The sequence below is a fragment of the Notamacropus eugenii genome, chromosome 3 (genome assembly GCF_028372415.1).
Source record: "Notamacropus eugenii isolate mMacEug1 chromosome 3, mMacEug1.pri_v2, whole genome shotgun sequence".
Classification (NCBI taxonomy): domain Eukaryota; kingdom Metazoa; phylum Chordata; class Mammalia; order Diprotodontia; family Macropodidae; genus Notamacropus; species Notamacropus eugenii.
The window spans coordinates 389,241,392-389,267,252 of NC_092874.1; the positions used below are offsets into that span (position 1 = coordinate 389,241,392).

The following is a 25,861-nucleotide window of genomic DNA, read 5'->3' on the forward strand; positions in this document are numbered from 1 at the left end:
AACAAGATTACTAGACTAGAGATCAGGAAAATGCTGTAGATATTGATCACCCAGACTTGAACAGAGCATTGCTTAAAGTCTCTCTTATTTTTCTTGTGGAAAAGATACAGAGATATGAACTAGAAGATGGTGCGTTTAGGTGGTTTTGGAAATGACCAGATGACTGAGCTCACACAATAGTTAATAATGGTTTAGTGGTTTCCAGAAATCAATTTCTTAAGTACAATATGGGGGGGATGAGATTAGATAAGCAAAACATCTGAAAAAGATCTGAGGATTTTAGTGGACTGAAAACTCCCACAAGTCAAGACAGTGATATGGTAGGCAAAAAAGTTAATGTAATCTTGGCCTGCATTAAGAGAGATGTAACCTCCAGGAATAAGACAATGTACTCTCTTTGTACTCGTAATCAGAACACATTCCAAGTGTTATGTCCAGTTCTGGGTGCCACAGTTTAGGAAAGACACTGATGCCCTCCCTGGCTTCCTCTCTGTTCCAACTATAATCCTGCCTTCTACAGGAAGCTTCCCCTAAACCTTCTTAATTCCAGTGCTTTCCCTTGTTTTAGTAATTACTATTTATCTTACATATAGCTGGCTTTGTATATATTTGTTTTCATGCTGTCTCCCCCAACTAGCCTGTAAGCCCCTAAGGGCAGGGAATGTTTTTTGCCTCTCTGTATCCTCAGTGTTCAGCACAGTGCCTGATACATCATAGGCTCAAAAGTTGCAAGAAAGGAAAATTAGGCTTGATATCAGAAAAGGTTTTCTCGCAGTTTAGAGCTACATTGACTCTGGAGGTGGTGTATTCCCCATCAGGGAAAGAGGCTGGATGAGCACTTTTCAGGTATATCATAGTGGCAATTCCAACATAGGTATGGGTTAGACTAATTAGCTGCTTAGGTCCCTCAGAATCTCTAACATTCTATGATTTTGTGAAGACACAGTTACTGCCCTCCAGGAGTTTAAAATCTAGTTGGCTAAAACGCATACACAAATAGAGCTCTGTTTCCATTTCATTCCATTAGTGCCTGCTGGACTTGCCTCTACCTGGATGTATCTCAAACTTAACTACCACTACTTAATTTGAATTTGAGATTTATTAATCAGTCAATTTGTTAAGCATCTTCTGTGTGCCAGACATTTGAGGATACAAAATCAGAAATGATCAGTCCCTGCCTTCAGAGAGCTTATAGGAGAGATAGCACATAAATATACAGGGTGTCCCCAAAGTCTTGGTGTAGATATGAAAGCTTAAAACTGCACTAAGACTTTGGGGACACCCTGTTCAGAAGAGCATGTATAAAGTACACACCGTATTTTGATGGGGAGAAGGAAGAGGCACTTGCGTAGCTGAGGAGATCAAAACTTATTAAAATTTCCCCTAAGCCTCCCTCTCAATTTGTGTTTAATTCAACAAAGGTTTATGAAGTCTCTGTTGTGTATAAGGCACAGTGCTTGGGATACAGAGTCAAAACTGAAAACAGGCACTGCCTTCAAAGAGTTTCTATTTTATTTTTTATTATTATTTATAAGAGCAGCAGGTCTATACATAAGGAAAACTACCAGCAAAAGCATTCATTTCTATGCTTCTTCAATATCTTTGTCCACAAAATGAGAACATTATACTTTCTCTAGTTATTTCTTAGGGATATTTTGACAATCAAATCAGAGGAAGGGAATAAGCATTAACTAAGCACCTACTAGGTACCAGTCCCTGTGCTAAGTGCTTTACATTTACTTATCTCATTTGATCCTCATGTGATCACAACAACCTTGCAAGGGAGGTGCTATTTTAAATTCTCATCCTCATTTTGCAGTTGAGGAAACTGAACCAAACAGTTTAAACTGTGACTTGCCCAAGGTCACACAAGCTGATAAGTGTCTTGAGGTCACATCTGACCTCAGGTCCTCCTGAGTGCAGCCACATTGCTCTGTCTGCTCCATCTCCTACAAGTCTTGCTGACTCAGGCAGTCACCTAATGAGAAAGTCATTTCATTTCTGGGCCTCAGGTTGTCCATCTGTAGAATGGGAACAGTAACGTTTGTACTCCCCACCTCCCAGCTTAGCTGTGAGGGTCAAATGACCTGAACCAGAAAGGACTAGTGTCAGTTAACTTTCATTTTTTTGTCTTTAATTGATCCATTTTATCCTCCCATTTCAGAGAGGAGAAAAAACAGGCAGGGACAGGTGAACTGACATGCCCAGTGTTGAACAGTGACGGGGACCTAGGCCTCTCAGTTCCCAATCTTTCCATTATACCATTCTGCCACTCAAATCACTGTGCTCTCTTAATGAGAGCACAGTAAGTATTGTTGGCTGCCCAGTATTATCTACCTGGAACAGGGACTGCCGTGTTACAACAAAGTAGGTTTTTAAGTTTTTCCAGTCCTCCTGGTTCAGAAGGGCCAATACAAGACTTCACCTCTTGCTGGAAAAGGGCATTTCAGGCAAAGAGGGCAGGAGGCTTTTTTTTTTCTTGAGACTTTCCGTTTTGAGTGGAGCTCTTTATCTTTTCTGCCTGGGATCCTTCTGAAAGACAATGGACTCCATTCTCTGCATTCCCATTTAGTCTCCTTCTCTGTACACACAGAGCCCCTATTCCCTTCAAATGGGGCTCTACATTGAGAGCAGGAGGCACACGCCTAGAGAGGGGGACCCAGCTTAATAAAAGCAACCTGTGGGGATACCACAGCACTTTGACCTCAACAACCATGGGCAGAATTACTGACCCAAGCTGGCCTCTGTGTGTGCTGTGCCAAATACCAAGATTATTTCAGAAAGATCCTATCTAAAATGCCAATCTTGATACTATGACAAGCTTTCCCCTTGAAAAAAATGTATCCAGAACAATCCAAGACCAGCCATTCCAATCAGGTCCACTGGGTGAGCAGGGAATCATGGATCAAGAACTGAAAAGAACCTCAGAGACAATAGAATTCAGCCCCTCCATTTTGTAAACTTAGACGCTGAGGCCCAGAATGTGTACCATGGTCACAGAGGGACTGAGTGTCAGATCTGAATCCCCGCCTTCTATCTCCGAAACCATTGTATTTTTCACTGCCCCAGGCTACCTGTGTGAAGTCTTGTAAGATGCTGAAAAACTGGATACTTAAGTACCAATGTAAAATGCATGTCCAGAACCAGGTGCACTGGAGAAATCATGAGGCAAAAGTAGGAACTGGGCCCGGCTTCAGAACTAGGGGGCAGGGCTTGGTTTGTTTGTTTTTTACCTGCTTTGCTTAGATTATCAACACACAGACCCTGTCTACCATGTAGGATGGAGTAAGAGACAGGAAAACAGAAGCAGGGACAGGCCTCCATAGGCTTTCCAGTTAATATTTTCCACATTTTGTTTTACATAATTTTGCGTACATAGTTATTTAAACAAGATAGCAACTACTTTAAAAAGTTCCAAACCTACTCCAGCCAAAAAGAATACAGACTTCCCCATGGCACCTAAAAAAAGTACTTGCCCTGACTTAGAGAGGGAGATGTATGTTAGAAGGCCCTGATTTTATGGCCTCTACAGGAAAAGTTGTCATACCTGTGGGATACTTTTAGCAACAAAACATTGATGGAATCTGTGAGGCTCTGTTTACAAAAGGGAGGTAGAGGGAGCAGGATGCTGCTAACAAGTAACTTTGACAGGTTCAGAATCGAATGGAAAACTTACAGGTATGGTGGGGGTATGTGGGAGAAGCTGAGAGATGATAAAATTGTCTTTTTAGTCCTTGTAATTTTTCCAGTGACTTTGAAAGCTTCTCTAGTGTGGTCTGCTACTACTCCAAAAAGTATCTGGGTAATTTCTCCTTGGCAGCTGTCAGTTTTACATTTTAGGTCTATAGTTGGATTAGTCTGTAGTTTTCTTGCCCTACCCTGTCCAGGCTCAGGAGGGCATACAGCAGATGCTAAAGAAAACTAGCACTTACCTAATCCTGGTTCTGTACTGTATGTCAACCCCAGAGAGATACTGACCCATCTGGGTCAATCCCATGTTCTTCCCTTCCTTTTGAAAGATGTTAATAAAGAATAATGACACTTTACCTCCTTACATGTACATACAACCTTCATGACCCCTTCACAGCTGTCCTTGCCCTGGCTTCTCACAGCAGTCCTGGGACCTGGGCAAGACTGGGATCACTGCCTCCATCACAGATCAAGATGAGGAAGCAGAAGGCCAGAGAATTGAGGGTTACTCGGATTATATTGGCAGGTCTAGGCCTGAGTAGTCAGATCTCATAACTCCTCCTCTATCGCATATATGTGCACATGCTTTCAAGCTGTACAATAGAAGGCTAGAGCGGAGATCAGAGAACAATCAGCTTTTGAGAAGCAGGTCTATGACACTATTTAAGATGGGAAAATGTAAAACAATTTCTTAACAGTGGGCAAGGTAGATACAGGTAGGCTTGCAGAGTAGCACATAGCATTTCCACAAATACATGGCACTGGTCAGAACCTCATTACAGGGGGAGGTTAGAACCTTGTTACAGGGGGAAGTTAGTTTCATAGGAACAGGGATTTATGATGGAGTTTGAGTCTGACATGTTAAACCTGTTACTGAGAGTTGGAGTATTGTTCTATAGGGTAGAAAGGTGTTAAACACTCCTCAGTGCTATCAGAACCAGATTAAAATGTAATTGGGAAATATTTAACAAAAGAAATAAAAACACAATAAAACATAGATGGTGTCACTGTGTGGTTTTCAAGTCAATATGTACCCACACTCAGGGATCCTTAGGGAGTTTGACACCACTACAAAGGGCATACCAAGGGAAGGAAATCTGTAAGGTGTGGAGGACCTGTTGATTGCCTTTCATATGACTTTCACCCAGACTTGGCAGTCCAAGCTATCTGATCTTATTCATCTTGTGGACTTCTGCCTCTCAGGCAGATGAGGCACAGCAAAGGTGTGAGGGGTTTCTGTACAGAAGAGGGCCAATTACTGCTTGTGGGAGGAAGGCAAAGCTCCAAGCTCAAGTTAGGGCCTAGATAAAAATTGCCAATGGGCAAACGGTTTTCAAAAGAGTATTTTTTTTTTTACTTACTTTTTCTCCTCCTTTTGTGTGCTACATGATTTCAAAATGGCCCCTGGATTCCCCCAGTGCAACATCCCTTCCTTGATCTGGCACCTTCCCAAGTCAGTGACCTTTCTCACTTCCTCCACCCTCTATTAAGAGAGACTTGTCCTATATCCCATTTCCTCCAGTCTCTACTGTCTGAGAATGTTCTGGTGGTTGTACATTAATTTATCAATAGCAGGCTGTCTGTATACAGTCTGCTTTTCAGGTCTGGGAAAGGCTTGTGAAGTCTGCTTTTCTTTGCTTTTAAACAATTTTGTATTTTAACCACTTTAATGATTATAGATTTAAAGCTGGATGATCAAACCCAACCTCCTTATTTTACAGATGGTGAAACTGAGGCACTCAGAAATTAAGTGACTTGCCCAGAATCAAACAGCAGCAGTCAGGTTAGGAAAAGAGATTTGCAACCCAGTCTTCAAGTCTGGTGTTCTGTTTGCTACTTTTTGTTGCCTTTGAACATAGCAGATGGGCAACCTGTCACATTAGTCCATCGATATGTATTTCTTTGGGCTGCTAGGTGGCGAAGTAGATAAAGCACTGGACTTGGAATCAGGAAGACTCATCTTGGTGAGTTCAAATCAGAACTCAGACACTGACTAGCTGTGTGACCCTAAGTAATCCTATTGGTCTCAGTTTCCTCATCTGTAAAATGCGCTGGAAAAGGAAATGGCAAACCATTCCAGTATCTCTGCCAAGAAGACTCCAAATAAGGTCCCAAAGAGTCAGAGATGGACCTGACTGAAATGACTGAACAACAAAAATGTAATTGTTGTATAAGCATGATAAAAAAGATAAGCAGGGCCTAAAACTGATCAGGAGGAAATTGTGTTAGGTTACATGTTTCAAAATTACGAAGTCCTCACAGTGACCCCCAACCTGCTCTGCAAAAGTCCATCTCACTCATCCTGATCAAATCATAGTGCTCATTATGTTAAGCACCTTCAGTGCAAAATAAATGCTGGACAATTAGTCATCGCATCCCCCAGGGCATAGCCAGTGAAAGAAGAAAAAGACTATATATGGGTAGACAGAAAGCAATAGACTTAAGAGATATTGGGATTCATTTCCTGATTGTGTCACTGCTGGTTGCTCAATGATAGATGGACCGTTTAGCCTCTCTGGACTGTAGTTTCTTCCTTAATAACACCTTACTATCACCTCCCTACTCTTTGACTCAGCTCCCTTAATTTATTCCTTCATGCCATTGGCTGTTCCAGGGGTACCTGTCTTTAGTAGATTTTGAGGATTGACTCAGATCTAATTCTATCCAGCATTTACTCTACCTGGTTGGGGTTAATAGTTTTGCACTTTTTTTAAAGGGATTGATTAACACAGATCTTTTCCAGATTTGCACATCATGTTCAGAGAGCTTATAAGCTAGGCTATAACCCTACAGAGGGACTGTGAGAGAATTCTACTTTATTCCCTTTTATGTTATTTGCCCTAGGCCTATTTGAAGAGAAGGTTAGAGTTTCCCACTCCTGTGTCTGCTCTTCTCTACTCAGCTGGCAACCACAAATGTGAAACCAAGGCCAGGACCTATGCACCATAGTGTGGAAGGACTACGGAGCTCCTTGAGGGAAGAGACTGTTTCATTTTTGACTTATCTATCACTAGGACTTACCACAGTTCCTTACATATAATCAAGACACTTGATGACTGTTTCTTGGAAATTAAATTCAGAGAGGCAGGACTCCAGAGATCCTGCAGAAGGGATAAGGGTACACACAGGTGTATATGTAAGGAGGTTGGAAAAGATGAAGATAAGGTAGAGGAAAGAAAAACCGAAGGATTTTCCTTTGCCCTGAGCTCTTAAGAAAAACCACAGGGTCAGCCCTTTGGGAAAGGTTATCAGCAAAGACCATGTATTTGCTCAGCCAGTCAGGGACCACCTGTCACCTTGTGTCAGGCAGCCACCTCTGACACGTTAGGGACCCTTAGCTTATCTAGTCCTGGAGCTCAGTTTTCATGTTTTCAGCATCACAAACTAGAATATATAAGCTAAACACCATCACCATTTAAAAGGCTTTTGGTCACCTTTAAGAGACACAGGCACAAGGAATATTGTCTTAGGAAGTCATCTCTGCTGGCACCCCCTCTCCAGGGAGTGGCTCTGAGGAGGAGGCAGCCATTTATTAACCATAGTGAGCCTTTTCTACCCTCCCTACAGTCCTCCCACCCTCACCACCCACTCTGGGCTGAACCAGTCATCTGCCCATGTCACAAGGATGGTGGCCTAAGAACTATTGCTTCACTCTGTTTTGCAGAGACTAATCTGAATGTAATGACTAGAGGTGGGAGGAAGGATGACCAAGGAATGATCAGCTGCCCTCAGAACTACTGAGAATAAGTAGTTGATGCAAACGCAAGGAAGTATTCACACCCTGGGGAGATGGGGGTGGAGGGGACAGATGAAAGCAGATAGGAGAACTAATAGTCTGAGACAGTGGTCTGCACTGTTTTTAGACACACACCCCCCAAGGCCTTTCATAATTTCTCTTAATTTCATGAAAAATCAAATCATAAGAAGCATCCTTGTACAGTGGAAAGAATATTGACTGGAGTCAAATGCTACCTCTGATACTACCTGAGGGAAACCTTGAGGAAGTCACTTAACATCCCTATACCTCATTTTCCTTATCTGTAGCTTGAGGATGCTAGACTAGATAGCCTCAGAGGTTCCTTTCTTCTTTCTTCTAACCTATAAAACTGAAAAACCTGAGATATAGATCATAACCATGCCTAGTGACCCCTTTTCCAAACCTAGAGTTTTCCTAAATACCATCCAAATAGGTCAACCCACATAATTATGGTCCACCCATATATAATTCAAAACTCCTTAGCCTTATGTGGTTCTCTGATACTTCATAAGTTACCATATGGAGAATCTGTGAGTAGAAAATGCATCAGAATTGGTGTGTGCCCGTGTGTAGGGGTAAGGTATATCTGTAATATGTTTGTATTGTACTAGGATAATTTAAAAGTGCAGCTTCCCTCCTAAGGCACTTCTCACAATTCCCCAAGGGAAGCTACATAGCGCTAGTGCTAAAATTCAGACCTTGCTAGGTGTCCTGTGCCCCTGTTGCAAGCACTACAAGGAAAACAATGCCATGTGAACAAAGCTCTTGATAATTCCATCCCCCAGATGACTGCAGAGTCTTCAGCTGCCTTCTTTTTCCCCCACTACGTTTCTCTCCAAAGATGTTGCTCACTTCAACTTGACAATTTCCAAGTCCCGAGCAAATATTGAGGGCTTGCAAACAGTCGACTTTTTAAAAGTGACCTTCAAATAACTCCACCGTGAGTTCGGTTTAAGTAGGAGGTGTTTTTAAATGATTTTCATTCATAATTTTTTTTGTTTTAGATTAGCCATGACGTGCTGCATTTGAGCTTTGCTAATTGTCTCCGCCTTCAGACAGACCTATTTCGCATATGTACCACATTAGAAAATTCACTGTTAGTCATTTCTCAGCTTCAGCATGTGGGACCTGATGTTGCACAACTGAAAGAGCCAACAGGGATCTCAGGGTCCGGAGACGCTTACTGGCAGCCGGGGGTGGAGTTAGGTCGTGGCCTGACTCTACCTTATCCTAAATACATAAATAGAGCTGCCTTAGTCCAGCCGACATTCTTACCCCAAGTCCATGAGCACCACAGACGAGGTGGTAGTGGAGGAGGGCGCTGTGAATTCAGTGCCCAGGGACGGAGGCAAGCGCCACAGCTTTGAACGTCCTCCCAGTCTATGGGCTTTAAGCCGAAAACGCTTGGGCGCTGACAGCCCCAATATGAACAACAGCGGACTTACCTAGTGATTAACTCGCGTCGGTCCCTCGCTGCCCTCCAGCATGTGTGTGGGAATGCTGCGGAACGCGTGCGCCGCGCAGGGCTGACCTTAGCATCGCGGCAGCCAGGAGCCTCCCGGGGGCGCTGACAGGCTCTCCGGGGCGCGCGTTCTTGGCCGGGGGAGCTCCCAGGTCGTGGTCCGTCCCCTTCCTTCTCCCCTTCCTCCTCCTCCTCTCAGCATTCTCCCGATAGAAAATGCATTCGTGCTTGGCCCCAGGAAGAGGGCAGAGGGAGGGATGCACTTGTCGGGTGGGCGCTTGCCCTGCGCCGGATTCCAGTGTCCGAGAGCACCCCTTTCTCCCTTCTCCCTGCCCCCCGGCCGCCGCCAGCCCTTCGGAAAACGAGGCTCGGGAAGAAGGAGCCGGACGCTGCCTCTGCCCCTGCTCGCAGGGATCTCACCGCCTGCCTGCCTGCGGAGTGAGAAGTTGTTCTGTCCGGTGGATCGTCAAAGTTTAACTTGGGGGGAGGGAGAAAGGGGAAAGCACATTGAGCGCCTGTTGTGGAGATCTCCTCTCTCCCCCAGTGGGCCCCGAGCCTAGTGTTTTTATTGATCCCAATCACTGGGGGCTAGCTTGCTCTCAGAAGAAACACTGTGTAATGTGTTCTTTCCTGGCTTTCATTAAAGAAACTCAATGCACTCTGGTCGTGCTGCTGAGCTTGCCTGGCAACCTGCCGACTCTCTGTGGTCCTCCTTTCCCTGGAAGAGCCCCAGCTCGTTGCTTACTCTTACTTACCCCCCCCCCCTTTTTTTTCTTTGCTCCAGGAAAGATTTCAAAACATCTTACTCCCTGCCTTACCTCTCTCTCTCTCTCTCTCTCTCTCTCTCTCTCTCTCTCTCTCTCTCTCTCTCTCTCTCTCTCTCTCTCTCTCTCTCTCAGTTATAAACAAGGAACATTCGCTAAGTGGGCTTTTTTTTTCCTTAATGAGATCTTTAAGAAGTTTGTGGAAATTAGGCACCCCCCCTTCCCCGTGCTTTCGGAAGAATTCATCTATAACTTTTTATTTTTTTATGCCTTCTGTCTTGAGACCTGATCCAATCCCATCTCCCTACCCCCTTCCAATGAAGTATGTGCTTTGCACATAGTAAGTACCGTGTAACTATTTGCTTGGATTGAATTGTGGCTGAATTGAAACTGGCTTTTCATTCCCAGAGCCCTAAGGGAAAAAAAAGAATTAGGGTAGACACAAACACAACTCCCCTCCAGAAATGCTAAGGATTGTTACATGTGTGTGCTGTGGTCATAAAGGCAGACACTGCATGCACACGTCAGAGCCTTGACTTAATCCGAAGGCTGATTGTTTAATGCCACGAGCCAATACAGAGCCCTAGATACCAGGGAAGTGTAAATTTCAGTAGATTCTCCTGTCCTGGCTTCTCCAACCACACTGTCGCCACCCCCACCCCCCCAGCCAAGTAACCAAGTCTCATTACAAGGTGCTCTTATTTTATCCACGTTTGTATTCATAGTAAAAAATCACTAAAGAAAGAATTAGGAAGACATTAAGGAGAGGAATCCCACTCAAGTGTCTGAGATGCTAAGAGTTTCATTAGTTTCCCTTTGAAAGCAATTATTCACTGGAGGGAGGAGGAATATTCTGCAAAACAGTTTCTCTTCATGCTTCTATTCCTTGATATATATTAGAGTTACAAACTCATTTCCCAGTCTTCCTCATGACTACCTATCAGGAAATAGTGGCAGTTTCCCTCTCCTCTTCCCCTCCTTTTTAAAAAAACCAGTTTCTCTCATCTGGTGTAATTAGTAAAAAAATTCTTTAACATTATTGTGTGTCTGATTGAGAAAAATCATGAAGACCTGTCATCTAGAGATATAAGACACCAAGAACATCCAAATTTAAATTCAGGATTTCTTTGGCATGTAGAAATTTTTGTGTTTGTGTATGTGAACATTTCTGGGTGTCCAGATGCACTTTTCCCCCCGGTATATAGACAATGGTTGAAAGGCGCCTTTCCTGGATCTGAAAGATACAAAGGCTTGTTCTCATTTAAATCTGGCTTCCTGCAGAACTCGTTTGAGGTTTTTCTGCCTGAGCTGAGTCTATAGAAACCTTTCCAAATCAAGTTAATGTAATTTCTTTTCAATGTCTCTTGCCAGCAGTTGTAGTAGTAGTACAAATTAGTTTTTATTAAACAGCTAGATTTTTCTAAAGCAATATAAGTTTATTTTATTTTCCTGCACAAGGTAGCATCTTAAAACATATTTAGTCAATGAATTGAAATGTCTTCAGCGTCCCCTGTGCTAGAAGGGTGGTCTTTTGGGGAGAAGGGGAGGCAAGAGCTTATATTTTCAAAATACTCAGTGAATGATAGGCAATATTTTTATTGGCCTAAAAGCCAATAAAGATTGAATTGTTTTCATGCACTTTGAAGTACAATCTTAAAGACTTTTTCTAACTGCAGAACAGCTTATATTGCAGGGAAAATGTTTACTTTGATTTTTAACTTCACTTGGTATAACAGTGAAATTTAAGACTTTCTTTTTACTTGTATTGACTGTGTTTATAGATGCTAAGCTTTAGAAATGCAGAGAAACAAGAGCCATAAATTCATCATAAGGAGCGAACCTTAGTAGTGATAACTTTCATATAATTCAGACTTTATCTATGCATTGGAAGATAGTGCTCTGCCTCTGCCCATGGGAAGTACTTACTAAATGTTTGTTATTATTTATGGTGGTGATAGTCTTGCCCAGAGTATTCTCCATACAACATGACCCACCACTGCCATTGTAGGTTTTCTTTTCCTAATTGATTGGAAAAGGGCCCAGATCCCAGAACATTTGATGGGTTTGAAATTACATAGACCCATGGGGCTGTTTATAAAGGGGCCCTATTTAATCATTTAGTCTACCCCCCTGCTTCCCGGAAGAACTACCAAAAGTTCCCACTTTAGACAGATTATTTTCCTTTTTTTAATCTTAAAAAACTTTTTAAAAAACAGGGGATCCTGCTTGCTTTTCAGTCAGTCTTCAGAGTCAGGCAGTTCTTCCTAAAAGCTAACTCAGGAGTCTTTTCTGCTGTAATTTGAATCCATTTCTTTGTTTTATTCTCAGTGGAAATGGAGAAAAGTTCCTCAAGTGGGGAGAGACACTAGAGAGAGGAGGAGGAAGGGAGGAAAGAGAAAAGCAGGGGAGAGAGAAAGGAGGAAAGGATTATTTTTTCCTGTTGTTAATCCAGCCTGTAAATGAATCCAAATCCTGTTTAGCTGTATGATCGATTTAAATAAAGTTCCAATCATTGCCATTCCCAGTGCTTCTATCTCTCTTCTCCCCCATGATGCCTCCTCTGTATCAGGACTAGAGTCCCACATGGCAGGTAACCAGCTACTGCCTTATACTCACTCATAAGTGATGCTTTTTGACTTAGGAGTTGTCAGGACACAACATGTGAAAAACTATGAACTGTTAGTTGGTATTTGTTCCTTGCTGTTTTAAATCATCCTCTAGATAGTTCAGCTTCCTAAATCCAGGGTTTGGGTTCCTCATAGGCTTTTTTTTTCCCACTCCCACACTTCTTTCAGAAATATTGTGTTCAGTAAACTATTTAAAATTTTTTTTTACAACTTTAAACTTAAAGAACTTTGGAGATACACATTATACACATGATAGCGCATGTTAAAACTGTTATTTACTAATTAAAACCTCATTCTTTGTGGGAACATAAAGCCTGTATCAGCCACAAATGGAAAATGTTCTCAACAAGATGGAAAATTGGACTGAGTGATATATCCCCAACAATGATGGTTAAGTTGAAGCTGCATATCTGAGCTGTATTGTTTTAAAGCACATTTATAATACTTTCATATGGAACATCATTTGTTCAACCAAATTTATTCACTGTTAAGGATGCATACGGACTTTATAAACACTTGGTAGTTAGTGTAATCCTACAGTCTTGTCTCCTTACTCAGACCATGACATCTCCCTCCCCCCTACTCCACCCTTGACATTGGGTGGTCCCTTTGACATACCTCTCTCCTTCCTTCCAATCCTTCCTTTGGCCTTTCTCCTTGCAGTCTCTCCCCATGTGTTCTGATGCTGAGTGGGGCTGTGAAACTATTTGGACTCCCAGAACACAAAGAGACTTAGTATTGCCCATGGACCAGCTCACTGGACTAATCAGTGTTGGGCTCCACCAGTCCCCCTATAGAAGTGTTTTAGGGTTCCTCAGAGTGACTGAGGTTCCCTCTGCTTGCTTTGTTGCTGGGGGGGAGAAAGGGATGGAAGGAGGGGAGGAACTAATGAAAACAATAACAAAAGCCACACCCAACCCAAAACAGAAATACTGGGCCACTTTGAACCCCAGGGAAGTGTAACATGAGAATTGGAATGGGTTTGGCAAGGGGAATTGGTAACATCCTGAAGCAATATGATATGTTGATGAGAAAGTGCAGAGGCAGCCACAGCCTTGGGTTGGTTGAAGCCCCAAAGCCTCTATATGGAGCAGCCATTTGCCATCCATCCATCTAGATATTACAGCTCTTCTTATAGCAGCTCTCCAGGATTCATACTTACTCTCTTTTGCTTCCACGCCTAAAGATAGTAATGTCAAAGACAGCAAGATGGAGCCTTTTCATAGTGGTGGTGGAGGGTGGTGGTGGCCTCAGTTCCTTGGTTTCCAAGGCTATTTATGCATTCAGTTGTCAAGTCAGGGTGTACTTATTAAGCACCTGCTGCATACCAGTTACTGTGCTAAGTGCTGTGGATACAGAGAGACAAAAAAAATAGCTCCTTTTCTCAAGGGGCTCATAATCTAACAGAGACAATATGCAAACATTAGGTTTAGGTAGGATAACCTAGAGCTGCTCTTAAAGAAAAGGTACCAGCAGTAAGAGCCTGGAGGAGTCAGGTGATGGATCCCTGATAAAGGCCAGACTAACTTTAATAAGGAGACTATGTCTGCCTGATGGTCTGTGAGATGACTTACACTTAGAGGCTCTGTGTCTACCACCCCTAAAACTGCTTAATGGCCTGGGATTAGAGGAATTTGTGGAGGGAGAGATGTGCAGGGGGCTGAGGCTGATGAGATCATCTCACCATATGCCTGATTTGGTGTTGCTTGAAGAGTCCAGAATGCTTTTTGAAAAAATAATGCTTTGCTGTTAGCTCAGTGCTGCCTCAGTCTCAGTAGAACCTATTTTTTTCTAATCCCACATTGCATTGATGTCTATTCTATTTTACATCTTCTTTACAAGGATATTAGCAAATAAATATTTTCTTCTTCATTCTAACTATTATGATCACCTCTGTACCTTCCCTCAGTCCCAGAAATGCACATCAGTTAAAAAGAAAAAAAGCAATAATGGAAACACTGTATACCTTTCTGTCATTAAAAATTTCATCTTTCATCATCCATTTTATGCTTCTGATGGTGTTGGGAGTGATGAGAGGCCTACCTTTATTCTGTACTCAGCCTTAGATATCAGATGCAACCCAGAATTGTCTCTCTGAGCCAGCTTTTCATACATTATTTCTTCTATTGGAGTGGAGCCAGTTAATAGAGTCTGGATGGACAAGAGAACAGAAGACTTTCCTTTGACTATTGTGACAGCTGCGTATCTGCCCAACCTTGGTATTAAAAGCAGCTATTATTTCTCCCTTAAGCAGTTTTGGTAGTGTACTCTTCCTTTATGGAAGAGGCCCAGAGAGATGTAATGTTTTGACCAAAGTCACATAGCAAATTAGTGGCAGAGCTGACACTAGAATCCAAGTGTCTTAACTGTTCAGTAATTTTTCTTCCTTCCTTCTTTCCTTTCCCCTTCTCTCCTTCCTTCCTTAAAGGCTTTTCAGTTTAAAAAATTAAAATAAATTGTATTGATGCTTTAAAAAAAAATCCCTGTCACTTTCCAATAACTACACACACTTGCAAGTGCATGTACACACACGCGCGCGCGTGCACGCGTACACATGTACACACACACACTCCAAACTTACATTACAAGAACAATTAAACAAAACAAATGAACACACTGGCCTTACCTGATATTGACCTCCTTTTGCATCTGTAATCCATCACCCAAAGGAGGGAGACATACATTCCCATCAGTCCTCCTAAGTCAGGATTGGTCACTGCATTGATTATGGTTCTGACTTCTCCTAGTGTAAAGTTATCTTTTACATTTCCAAAGCTCCTCCTATTACACAAAAAGCACTGTGTATTTATTGATGTTGGCCCTGCCAACCTAAGATATCATGACCAATAAAGAATATTTGAATGTAATTTTGGTTTCTCTCCTCAGTTAGTCCTGGGCTTTCTCTATTACATGTGACCTGTCTGGGTTCCAGATGTGCTGAAAGTCCAGTTATACATAGGATCCTCACTGTAACAGCATGTGTGCCATGGAACAGTACTGTAGATGAGGTGACATTCACTATCACATGGCCATTCTGTTATGGCTGGCATCCAAACCTCGTGGAGTGGGGTCCTCTGTTACACCAAACTCCACATTGTAACTCATCATGCCCTCGGGAACCTCTACTGCATTCTCTCCCCACTCCCAGCCTCCACCCTTCATGGTGCCATTCTTGATCCCACCCTCCACAGTGCAATTTTTGGCACATTTGCTTAGTGGATTGTACCCTGTTGTCCATGGTCCCATGAAGAAGCTATTGCATGAGCTATCCATTGCCGGTGGTGCCATATTTTCTTTAGAGTGATAGTAAATAGTAAAAGCATAGACAATTTAAAAAAAAGTATTGTCAGTTCCAAATTCTCTCCTTCCCTCCCATTCCCCCCTCCATCCATTTGCCCTTGCCATTGTGACAATATTACCAGAGAGATTCCTGGGATATGAGAACTGGAAGAGATTTTGAGATCTTGACAACCCCTTCCTTTTTACCAAATGACAGTATTAGGCTTGGAAGAAATCCTTATGATGAAGAAATTGATGTGAAGAGCTTAGCAGAGCCAGTATTAGAACCCAAGCCTCCTAACATATAACTTAATGCTCTTTCCATTGTGACAACCATACCAGAATCATAGAAATTAAAATTTGGAAGAACCTCCAGGGTCATTGAAGAAGAATGCCAATCCCTGAAGATCCTCTGATCATGTCGTATTTTCTTTTTCTTTCTTTTTTTTTTTTGACTGAAACCCTAGCATCTAGTAGAATGTCCTGCACATAGTAAGAATTTAATACTTATAAAAAATTGAATCTATGATTGGATTCCCCATCTTTTATTACTTCTCATATTGCCCAGAGGACCATGGTTTACACCTTGGGAAAATTTTACATTTACAAGGAAAGCACCTTAATACTTAAAAGAGATCTTAACATTTTTTTGTGTCATGCCCTCCTTTGAGAGTCTGATGAAACCTATGGGACCCTGCTCAGAATAATATTTTTAAATACATAAAATAAAGCTCATAGGATTACAAAAGAAACCAAAGGTCACTGAAAGTAATGATGCATTTATTTCCCAACCCAAGTTCATAGACCCCCAGAAATCTATCCAGAGACATTGCTGGGGGTCTGTGAACCTCAAGAAAGAACCCTATGGTAAATCCTTTTGGAAAGCAAGGAATTGCTTAGACATAAGATGAGCCTCTCATTTTCCTGTTTTGAAAGTCCTAAGTACTGCATGTAAGGTTAAAGTGAGGTATGTGGAGATATATGTGTGGATGTGTATATGCATATATGTATGTAATATATATGTATTATGTGTGTGTATATATGTATGTGTGTATACACACACATGCTCCATTTTAAACAGATAGACAAAAAATGTCTTCATGAGACAGAAAAAAATTGACTAAGCAGAGTGATATTCTCATGACAATCCAGTGTTGGTGGAAGCAGCCCCATTTTATCTTAGGTTTTTATCAGGGAATAACAGCCCTACATCTACCCCCAGCCTGTACCGTGTAATGCTGTATTTGCTTTCTGCCCTTAAGTCTGACATTTCTCTGAAAGTACTTAAAAAAGTCTTGATATTAGTCTCAGAATCATTACATTTAAGAAGACAAGGCAAGCAAGTACAGCAGCATTTTACGGCCTGAGAGAGCACAGAACTGGCCTTTTTTACTCTGGGGGAGAATGGTAGGGAAAAATTTAGTCAGGCAGCCATCTTCAGCCAAATCCATTACAGCAATTACTGTCCACTTAGAGAAACAGGCCCACATCAGCTGTGATGGGACCTTCTGGAAACAAATGAACTGAAATGATTAATGTCCTAGTTCCCAAAGGGATCTTGGCCAGCAACCCAGCATTCAGTGGAACACTGGAAAGAGAGAGGCAGCCGGGTACAGTGAACCAAGAGAAGCGAGTTGGAATCCTCACTCTCCTACTTAGTACCTATGTAGCCCGTGGTTTAACCTCTCTGGGCCTTACTTTCCTCATGTATAAGATGAGGGTGTTGGACTAAATGACTTCCAAGGTCCCTTCTAGCTCTGAATTTAAAAATCTGTACTTTAAATATGTACACACACACACACACACACACACACTTTTTTTTTTTAAATAACTGCTTCAGAATAAGTGGTTTCCTTTGTAATCCTTTTGTATTTTAGTTTATGCATTTTAAAAGTCTTCTGTGAAAGGACTCCACAGGCTTCACCAGAATGCCAAAGGATTCTATGGTAAGATAAAGACCTCCCAACCTAGAAAAATGATTGTATGACTAATCCCCTAGTGCCTATTGGAGAGTAATAGTGGGACCAAGCCTAGGCATCGTAAAATTGGTGCATTATCTTCTCCCTTCTGACCCCACTTCCTTCAGCATTGATTCTGTTATGCAGTATTCTGTCTGGTTCTTTTTTTCCTTTGTGGAGGAAGGACACCTGAAAAACTTAGTTTTTTTTTGGTGGAAGTGTTAAGGACTTCTTCCCTGAGACTACTAGGAGAAGGGAGTGATTTATATATAAACATAGCCTATGGCAATGGGGTTTAACCAAATTTAGACTACAGTAATATGGCCCAGGATTGGTAGGTGGTACAGCAGATAGAGAGCCAGGCCTGCAGTCAAGAAGACTCATCTTCTTGCATTAAATCTGGCCTCAGACACTTCCTAGCTGTGTGATTTTGGGCAAGTCACCAACCCTGTTTGCCTTAGTTTCCTCATCTGTACAATGAGCTAGAGAAGGAAATGGAAAACCACTTGAATACCTTTGCCAAGAAAACCCAATATGGAGTTATAAAAAGTCAGACACGATAGAACAACAACAAAGATGGACAAGGTAGATTGTTGTAGTAAAAGTTTCTCTGATAATTTTTAATTAAATTATCCTACCTGAGTAAATTTCTATCCAAAATTGCCTGCCTGTTGGGTATTGTTTTGACTTTAAAAAAATAAAGGTAACATTTTCCTCTTTGCTTTTCCTTTCTAAACTGAGCCACATAGAGTGTTGCCTAATTGAAAAATGACCTGTCAGTTTGCAGAAATGAAAGAGTTGTAGTAGACCATGATGTTTATAAAACTGATCCTTTAGCTGTACGAGAGATGGGAAACACATAGTTTTTTTAGGAATTTGATTATGGCCACATGAACATGCACTCTAACGGTAAGAAATTCAGCTTTTATCTGAATTAGAATTTCCTGGTGGATATGTTTTTAAAGCATGGATACTTTACCCCAAAAAAACAAACTCCACTCCCTCCCCTCAAAAAATTCTAAAAACTTCCATATTACAGATTTGTAATCTTGTTAACACAAAGATCTATACTAGTGGTCGGAGAATTTCAGCTACCATACATTTGAGAACTTTTGAATACTCTTCAAATTGTCTGCATATGGCCAATCCTGTTTTTGATTGATAATTCAAGGACAAAAACTCTTTCCTAAGGATTGCATCTTCTTGGGTCCCTGAAAGTCCACATCCATGATAAAAACCATGTTATGTTTAGGGGAGACTTTGGCAGCTTCTACCAAGGTTTGGTACCAGATGGATAAAAAGATCATCACTTAGGTTCTTAAAGCTCCAACCATAAGGCTGATAAAAATCAATACCTTGCTTTTCATAGATTTGGACAGACTGATGTTGAAGGACAGGACAGATTATAGAAACCAAGTGTAGCTGTGTTCCATGAGCCTTGGATGTTAATATAAGATCCTTGGGTTTGGAGAGGAGCTTTTGAACATAGGTTAGAAAGCAAGAAGCTAAAAAAAAAAAAGAATGATGACTAATGAGTAAGAAGTTCAGTTGTATAACCTGTTGGAAGCACCCTTCCTGCTTACCTTGGATGGCACCTGGGCCAGCTCCAGCTGCCTCTGCTTCTATCCTATCTTATCTGATCAGGATTTTTTCCTAAAAAAATCTTTCATCAGAATATTGGTCTAGACTAAGGGTTGATATAAATCAATTACAAATACCCACAGCACTCTTTAGTTCAAGTCCTCTCTGCCTCCCACATTCACTTGATCACCTGATTTTAGCCTTGAATTTTAAACTTGATTTTATCCCCCAGATCGAAAGAAATGATGAAATCTCAGTATACAGTATCAGGCTAAGCAAATAAGCATGTGAATGTGTTCATGTCTATGTTGGGGGTGGAGAAGAGAGGGGGAAGGGAGGAGGCGGGACTAGGTATTTGTAAACCTCAAGTAGTTGGGCAGCGTTGAAAATTACACATACCTCCTGTTGTTAGGCAGCAGAGACTTTAAGCCTTCACTGTAATACATGTAACTTGCCTATATATTTATGCCTGTGTTCCCAGAGAACACATTTTTCTAGCATTACAGGTTAGAAGAGACCTTCTAATAACTCCCTGCCATTTATGAATAAGATTCAGAAAGATTGAGTGACCTTTGCCCAAGATCACCGTAGACAATAGCAGAGCTAGAATTCTGCCTTCAAATCAAGTGTTCATAATATGTGTGTGTACATGCATATAGATATTCACACACATATATGTTATATATACATACATACCTATATATTATATGTATTTATGAAAGGTCATATTAAGAAGCTTTTTCCTTGTTATGCTTCAGCCCATTTCATACACACACTTTTTATCTAATTGGCTATCTGCTTCTCCTATCCTTTGCCGCAAACTTTGATTCCTGAAGTTTTTTTGATTATTTTGAATAGAAGTATAGGGCTTCTTAAAACTTCTTGTCACAAACAGCATTGCATCAAACTCAAGAACATTTCAGAATTTCCTAAATGAGATCCATATTCATCACTTAAAAGATATTGGCCTAACTTTCCACACAAGAAAAATAAGGTAGATGAAAAATGCCTTTTGCCAAGAATGTAGTATATAATTGAATGGGCAAACCACATAATCCATTCATCTCTTCATATATCACAAACAGTGACCTGGGCTCAGAATTAAACAAGACTTTCATAGACAAGTCTGCATTTGAAAAATTTCATAGCACTTTCAATGATCCTTCACTTTTCTCTTTTTAATACCAATTTTCTTCCATCAATACTTAATTGCTGTGAGTCAGGAACATCACTGTCTCTGAAAACTAAAGTTTCAGGTCACTCAAAGGGTAAATGAGAAGGAAGGCACATCCATGATTGCTGTGAATAGGCAGCAACATCTTTGTTGCTGATGTTGAGCATTTCAGTCATGGCCAACTCATCATGATTCCTTTTTAGGATTTTCTTGGCAAAGATACTGTCATGGTTTGCCATTTCCTTCCCTAGCTCATTGTACAGATGAGGAACTGAGACAAACAGGGTTAAATGATTTGTTCAGGGTTGCACATGTAGTAAATGCCTGAAGCCAGATTTGAACTCATGAATATGAGTCTTCTATCTATTGTGCCACCTAACTGCCCAGCAAAATATTACCAAAGGAAAAAAATGGAATATATAGGGTGTCACCAGGGAGATTTATGACTGGAAAGGAAAACAGACTAGTTATGTAGCAAGGTCAAGAGGTAATCATTGAACAACTCAGATTTATCCTTGGTATCCATGCAATGCTGAGAGATGTAGTTGAGAGACAGCTCCAGTCACCACCCCAACATGTGGTGGCATTACTTAGGACATGGACAAGAGCTGCACAGGATGAGAAGTGGGGCTGAGTTATGATCTGCACCATTGGAAGGACTGACCACATCATAATGAGATCCCAGCCCCTGGGAAGTATAGTCTACAATTTTCATATACTTGGCATGAATCTATAGTGGTAGGGTTAGAGCAAAGCCTGGCATGTCTGCATGAGGCATGTGGGATTTCAATCAGTCTCTTTGTAGTTGATGATACTAACATAGCTTCATGCTGAAAAATACATTTTTCACATAGCCTGAGATATTTTTCATTAAGGAGGGTCATTTTGGCTATAAAAACAGCGAATCCTTCCTATCTGAAGGTACCACTATTATTTTCAGTAATGGTGAAGTTCTGTATACATTATCCTTAATGTTAGACATGGTAGAGATCAGAGAAAGCATGTTCTTTGGTGTTGGCACAGCTGTTATTTGAAAAGAAAGTGTTGTTACATGGAAGACAAGAATTGCCATGTGGTTCGTTGCAAACATCCCCATAATTCAGCACATTTGAGGCTGTTGGGACTTAACGTTGATAGGCAATGCCGGAGTGCCTTGTAACTCACGAGTCCTTAACCTTTTCTAGGTGATAGGACCTCTGGGCAGACTGGTGAAGCCTTTGGGGCCTTTCTCAAGAGAATGTTTTTAAATGCATCAAATAAAACTCATAAGATTTACAAAGGAAATCAATTGTATTGAAATATGATTATCAAAACAATTTTTTTAAAAATTATAGACCCTGAGTTAAGAACCCCTGCTTAACAGGATAAATTCCCACTTTTAAGAAAGGAAAAGGGGAGGAGGGTCGGGAAGGAATGGGGGAGAGGTAGAGTAGCTCTTTCTTTTGTTTCAAATGATCCAGAAGAGGCAAAGTTGTTAAGCTTGAGACAAAAGTTGTCAAGGGATTGGCATTTTATGAGGGGACCTGGTGGGGAAGTCAAAAAGAGAAAGCAAAATGAAGGGGAGAGGAGGCAGAGAAGCAACTTGTTTTGTTTTTACTAGAGTCATCGGAGGGAGGGTTAAAGAGTTTTCAGATAATAGGAAGAATGTGTGTGGGGGCAGGGAAGGTAATGAGCAATGCTTTGACTGGAAATATAGGCTAACTATTCTTTGCCAGTCATATTGCAGTCTTGTGCCATTGGGCACTTCACTACAAGCTCATGGACAAATAATAAACATATTTGCTATGTCATTTTCCCAACCTCAATTAAATGGACTGTTAACTTCTACGGAGAAATTTGAATATGGTGGAGTGAGTTAGTATGTGGGAGTCTAACTGGGGCTTGATTTCTTGCTCTCACTTAAATGTACAACTTCAGGCAAGGCATTTCAATTCTCTCAGCCTTGTTTCCTTCATCTGTAAAATGGAAATAATGCTTCTGCTCTCCGCCTCAAAGAGTTATAGAGAAAGGGACGTGTAGATTATTGCAATATCATTATTATTCGGCTCTTGAAATAATCTTTGAAAAGCTCCAAAAAGTGTTTGTGGTTTGGGTCGGTTGGGGTTTTTGTTGGTTTGTTGTTAACAGTTCTTTCACCTCTTCTCCCAGCAGCCTTGGCATGAATGTTACTGCTTTTTAAATGAAAATTATTTTATTCCATTACAGTAACATATCAGAGGATCCCCCTTTACCTTTATCTCCAGCCTGAGATTTAACTGAGGCTGTTAGGAGTAGGCAGAGGGATAATCTGCCGAAAACTTTCTCCCCTGCTAATGTTTGCAGTTCTACCCCTAAAGAGACATTCCTTTGAGTTAAGCATTGGGTGTTCTTTCTCTCTGTCTCTCTGTGTCTGTCTTCCTCTCTCTCCCCACTTTCTCCCTCTCTTCTCTCTCTCATTTCCCTCCCCTCATCTCTCCCTCTTCTTCCCCTTCACCCTTCTCTCTCTCTCTTCCTCCTTTTAAAAGGCAGACTGAATAACATTCCAACTAATGTTGCCCGTGCATTGTGTACAATACATAAATTCAGTTTCCCGTAGAACCAAAGGAGGTCACAGCCTCATGGGGGGAGGAAAGGGACTTAGAAAGGTAAAGAAGGAAACAGTCCATAGTTTTGCTCAGCCTTCCCTTATCTCCACCCCTTGCCCATGCACACACCCTGCCTTTTTCATTGTAGCATACCTACCTCTGTTTACCAATGCAAAGAGGAAACATTAGTGACTGAATTGTGAAGACTCATCATATGGCAACTGTCTGCCCCTTAACGTTCCCCATGGTTCTTGCCTACATGTTTGGGAGTTCAAGATTATTTTTCTTTTATAAAGATTTAAGCTGTCATAACAGCTTTTGATATGCTGGTTACATGGTAAGACTAAGTGAATGAATGCATATCTATTAACTATGTGCTAGGTACTTATGCTAAGCACTGTAAATATGAATTTTAAAAAGCACATATGAAACTTATATTTTAATAGGGGAAGACAGTATATATGGGAGAGTAGTAACCAGAGAGGGCTGTTTGGGTTTGGAAAGTCACTGAAATGGTGAGTGGACTCACAGGTCAGTTTGTGGACATGTCCTTTCCAGAAATGGCGGTGGTGATTTGATAAGAGGTAGAAAGTCACATGTCTGGAAAGGTCAGACCCTTGTAGCTTCCAGGTAGAGAGTTCATTGCCTCCTAGACTGTAAGAACTGTGAGGGCAGGGGCCATGTTTTCTCTAAACTGTGTACCTCCCCCTGATGTCTAACTCTGTATCCTATGCATATTAGGCCCTCAATAATTGTTTATTGATTGGAACTAGTGCCTCTGATAAGAAGGGAAGGGGACTCGATTGTCAAGTATAAATCAACATACAAATGTTTATGCCCTTTAAAAATTATCTTTATTTTTGCATCATTTCCATCTCCTAATATATCTCTCCCTCCCTCAGAGAACCATCCCCTATAACCGAAATTTAAAAGACTTTTTAAGAGTCAGTAAAACTTGGGCAATTCCAGCCTTGGGTGCAGTATCCATTGTGTCCCTTCTGTAAAGGGAGGGCAGTGCGTTCTCCCCTCTGCTGATCCATATGTGGTCCTCCTAACTTGGCAGCATCCGGTTCTGTTGCTCGTTTGAGTTGATCGTCGTTGGCATTTTTGTTTCCCTTGCTCTGCTCCCTTCGCTTTGCTTTGGTTCCTACAAACCTTCACCTTCTTCATGTTTGTCATTTATTGCAACACAGTGATATTCATACCCTGTTTAGCCACTCCCGGATCAATGTTCCCTTACTTTGTTTCCAGCTTTTGCTTCTTCACAAAGTGCTGCTATGAATATGTTGGCAGAGCTTTCTTTTTTTCAATTACCATCACAACGTATTTGCCTCTGCTTTTTTCAGTGACCTCTGCTCTCAGATGAACAGAATCCCAGGGAATTGTGAACATTATTTCTTTTAAAGTGTTTACTTTGTAAATTTCCTTTCCTTCCATGGAACCAACACAGGGTTTTTTGGTTTATTTTCAGGTGTATACTGCAAGTGATGAGGAAAAGGAAGATGAGCAGGAACTGACCCCAGAGGAAAGGAGAACCCTGGAAAGAAAACTAAAGAAGGAAAGGAAGAAAGAAGAAAGGAAGCAGCTTCGGGAAGCAGGGATCCATGTTGTAAAAGAAAACCCTCACAAACCATCCGGAGCTGAGTTGGCCTTGGCCTATCTCATCAGGTAAGCATCTCCGCCACCTCCCGGATCACCCCTCCACCTTATTGATGCCACTCAGGAAACTAGAGAAACCAGCCTAACCTCTTGAAAAATTTCTTTCTGGTCATTGCTAAATACAGTATATTATTTCATTCCAGCTGGCTTGTTTGAATAGTGTAGTCCAACCCAAGTTTACCTGAAATGGCTTCACATGCCTTAGCTGTCTCTGGGATCTTTAAAAGATGGCACAGAGCCCAGTGAAAGTCTGCATAAAGAGTAGTCAAGCTATCCTAAAGCTTCAATGCAGATGGCATTGCTTTAACTTTTCCATAGCCGGAGATCACATTGTTTCATTTAACTCAACCTAGAGAACACTGAGTTATTAGGAAGTTCCACATCAGAGAGATTGCACATTAAGTTGCGCAAAGTATGTGTATTTTTAGAACCTGAGTATTTATAATCAGAGACAGAGGAAGGGGACTGTTGTGGATATTCCCAGATTCTGGCAAAGGTTTGATGTTAACTAAGCTAACAGCTTTGTACATGGCTTTTTAGATGCTTATGGAAAACCATAAACCATGGAACTGTGGTGAAATTAAAAATGATTGTTAATTTAATCCCTTTTCCAATTAAGTAAGGTCACTTGTCCCAAGCAAGGGTAAAAAGTGAGGGATTGTTTTGACTTGGTATTGGTTTTTTTGTTTTGTTTTGATTTCCTACCCACTGGTAATCTTAGGAAGTAAAGAATTCTCATTCTGGAGGACAGGATTTTCTAATTTCCTTTAAAGCTCATCTCAGATGCTACCTACTAGGAGAGATCTTTCCTGGTTCCCCCAGCTATTAGTATTGCTATTTCCTGTTGTCTCTCCTTTCCTTTTCTTCCTCCTTCCCTAGCTCCTTTTTTTCTCCCAGTAAATATATTCTAAACAATCTTTGTTAGGTGCACACTGACCCTGGCCATGAGCGTATCATTCCTGTGTTTTAAGCTGTGCTCCAGAAATCCAAATTCCATTCTTAGAAACCATCTTAACCAGATGTTTGTGAAAGTTCTGCCAGGGAACATGAAACCCTGGCAGATTCAGTTATGGGTCATCCCTTTCTCCTTTTTTTCTCCCTCTTCCTCTGCCTTTTTCTATCACTTTTTCTCTTTTCCTTTCATCTGAGGAATCCAGTGATTTCCTAACTTATTCTCTATGAATATTCGCAATGAAAATGATATTCCCCACTAGAGACAAGTATGTTGTTGGGTTTTTTTTTGCTTAACGTTCATTATGAAGAAAAAGCAAGTCAACTGGTATCTTGAGGTAGAGAAGCATAAGACCAGTAGCTAAGATTCTGACCCTGAGGAAGTAAAAGGAAGG

At 41.3% G+C, this 25,861-nt stretch overlaps 2 protein-coding genes across 14 annotated transcripts in view; one reads left to right on the top strand and one right to left on the bottom strand.

Annotated features, from left to right (window-relative positions):
• The window catches only part of GPR146 (G protein-coupled receptor 146), an 89,200-nt gene extending 79,526 nt beyond the window's left edge, over positions 1–9,674 (bottom strand). Inside the window, exon 1 of one of the 2 annotated variants that reach the window (XM_072597753.1) lies at positions 8,893–9,674. The gene's annotated coding sequence lies outside the window, so the exon portion shown is untranslated. The remainder of the gene's footprint in view (positions 1–8,892) is intronic. The other variant, XM_072597752.1, reaches the window with a different exon arrangement.
• CHLSN (cholesin) overlaps positions 1–25,861 on the top strand; it is a 366,272-nt gene that overhangs the window by 243,200 nt on the left and 97,211 nt on the right. For all 12 annotated transcript variants that reach the window (XR_011964550.1, XR_011964551.1, XR_011964552.1 and 9 more), the window contains one exon: positions 24,328–24,524. Coding sequence is in view for 7 of the 12 variants with exons in the window: in XM_072597760.1 (XP_072453861.1) it covers positions 24,328–24,524 (197 nt within the window). In the remaining 5 variants the exon portion in view is untranslated. The remainder of the gene's footprint in view (positions 1–24,327; positions 24,525–25,861) is intronic.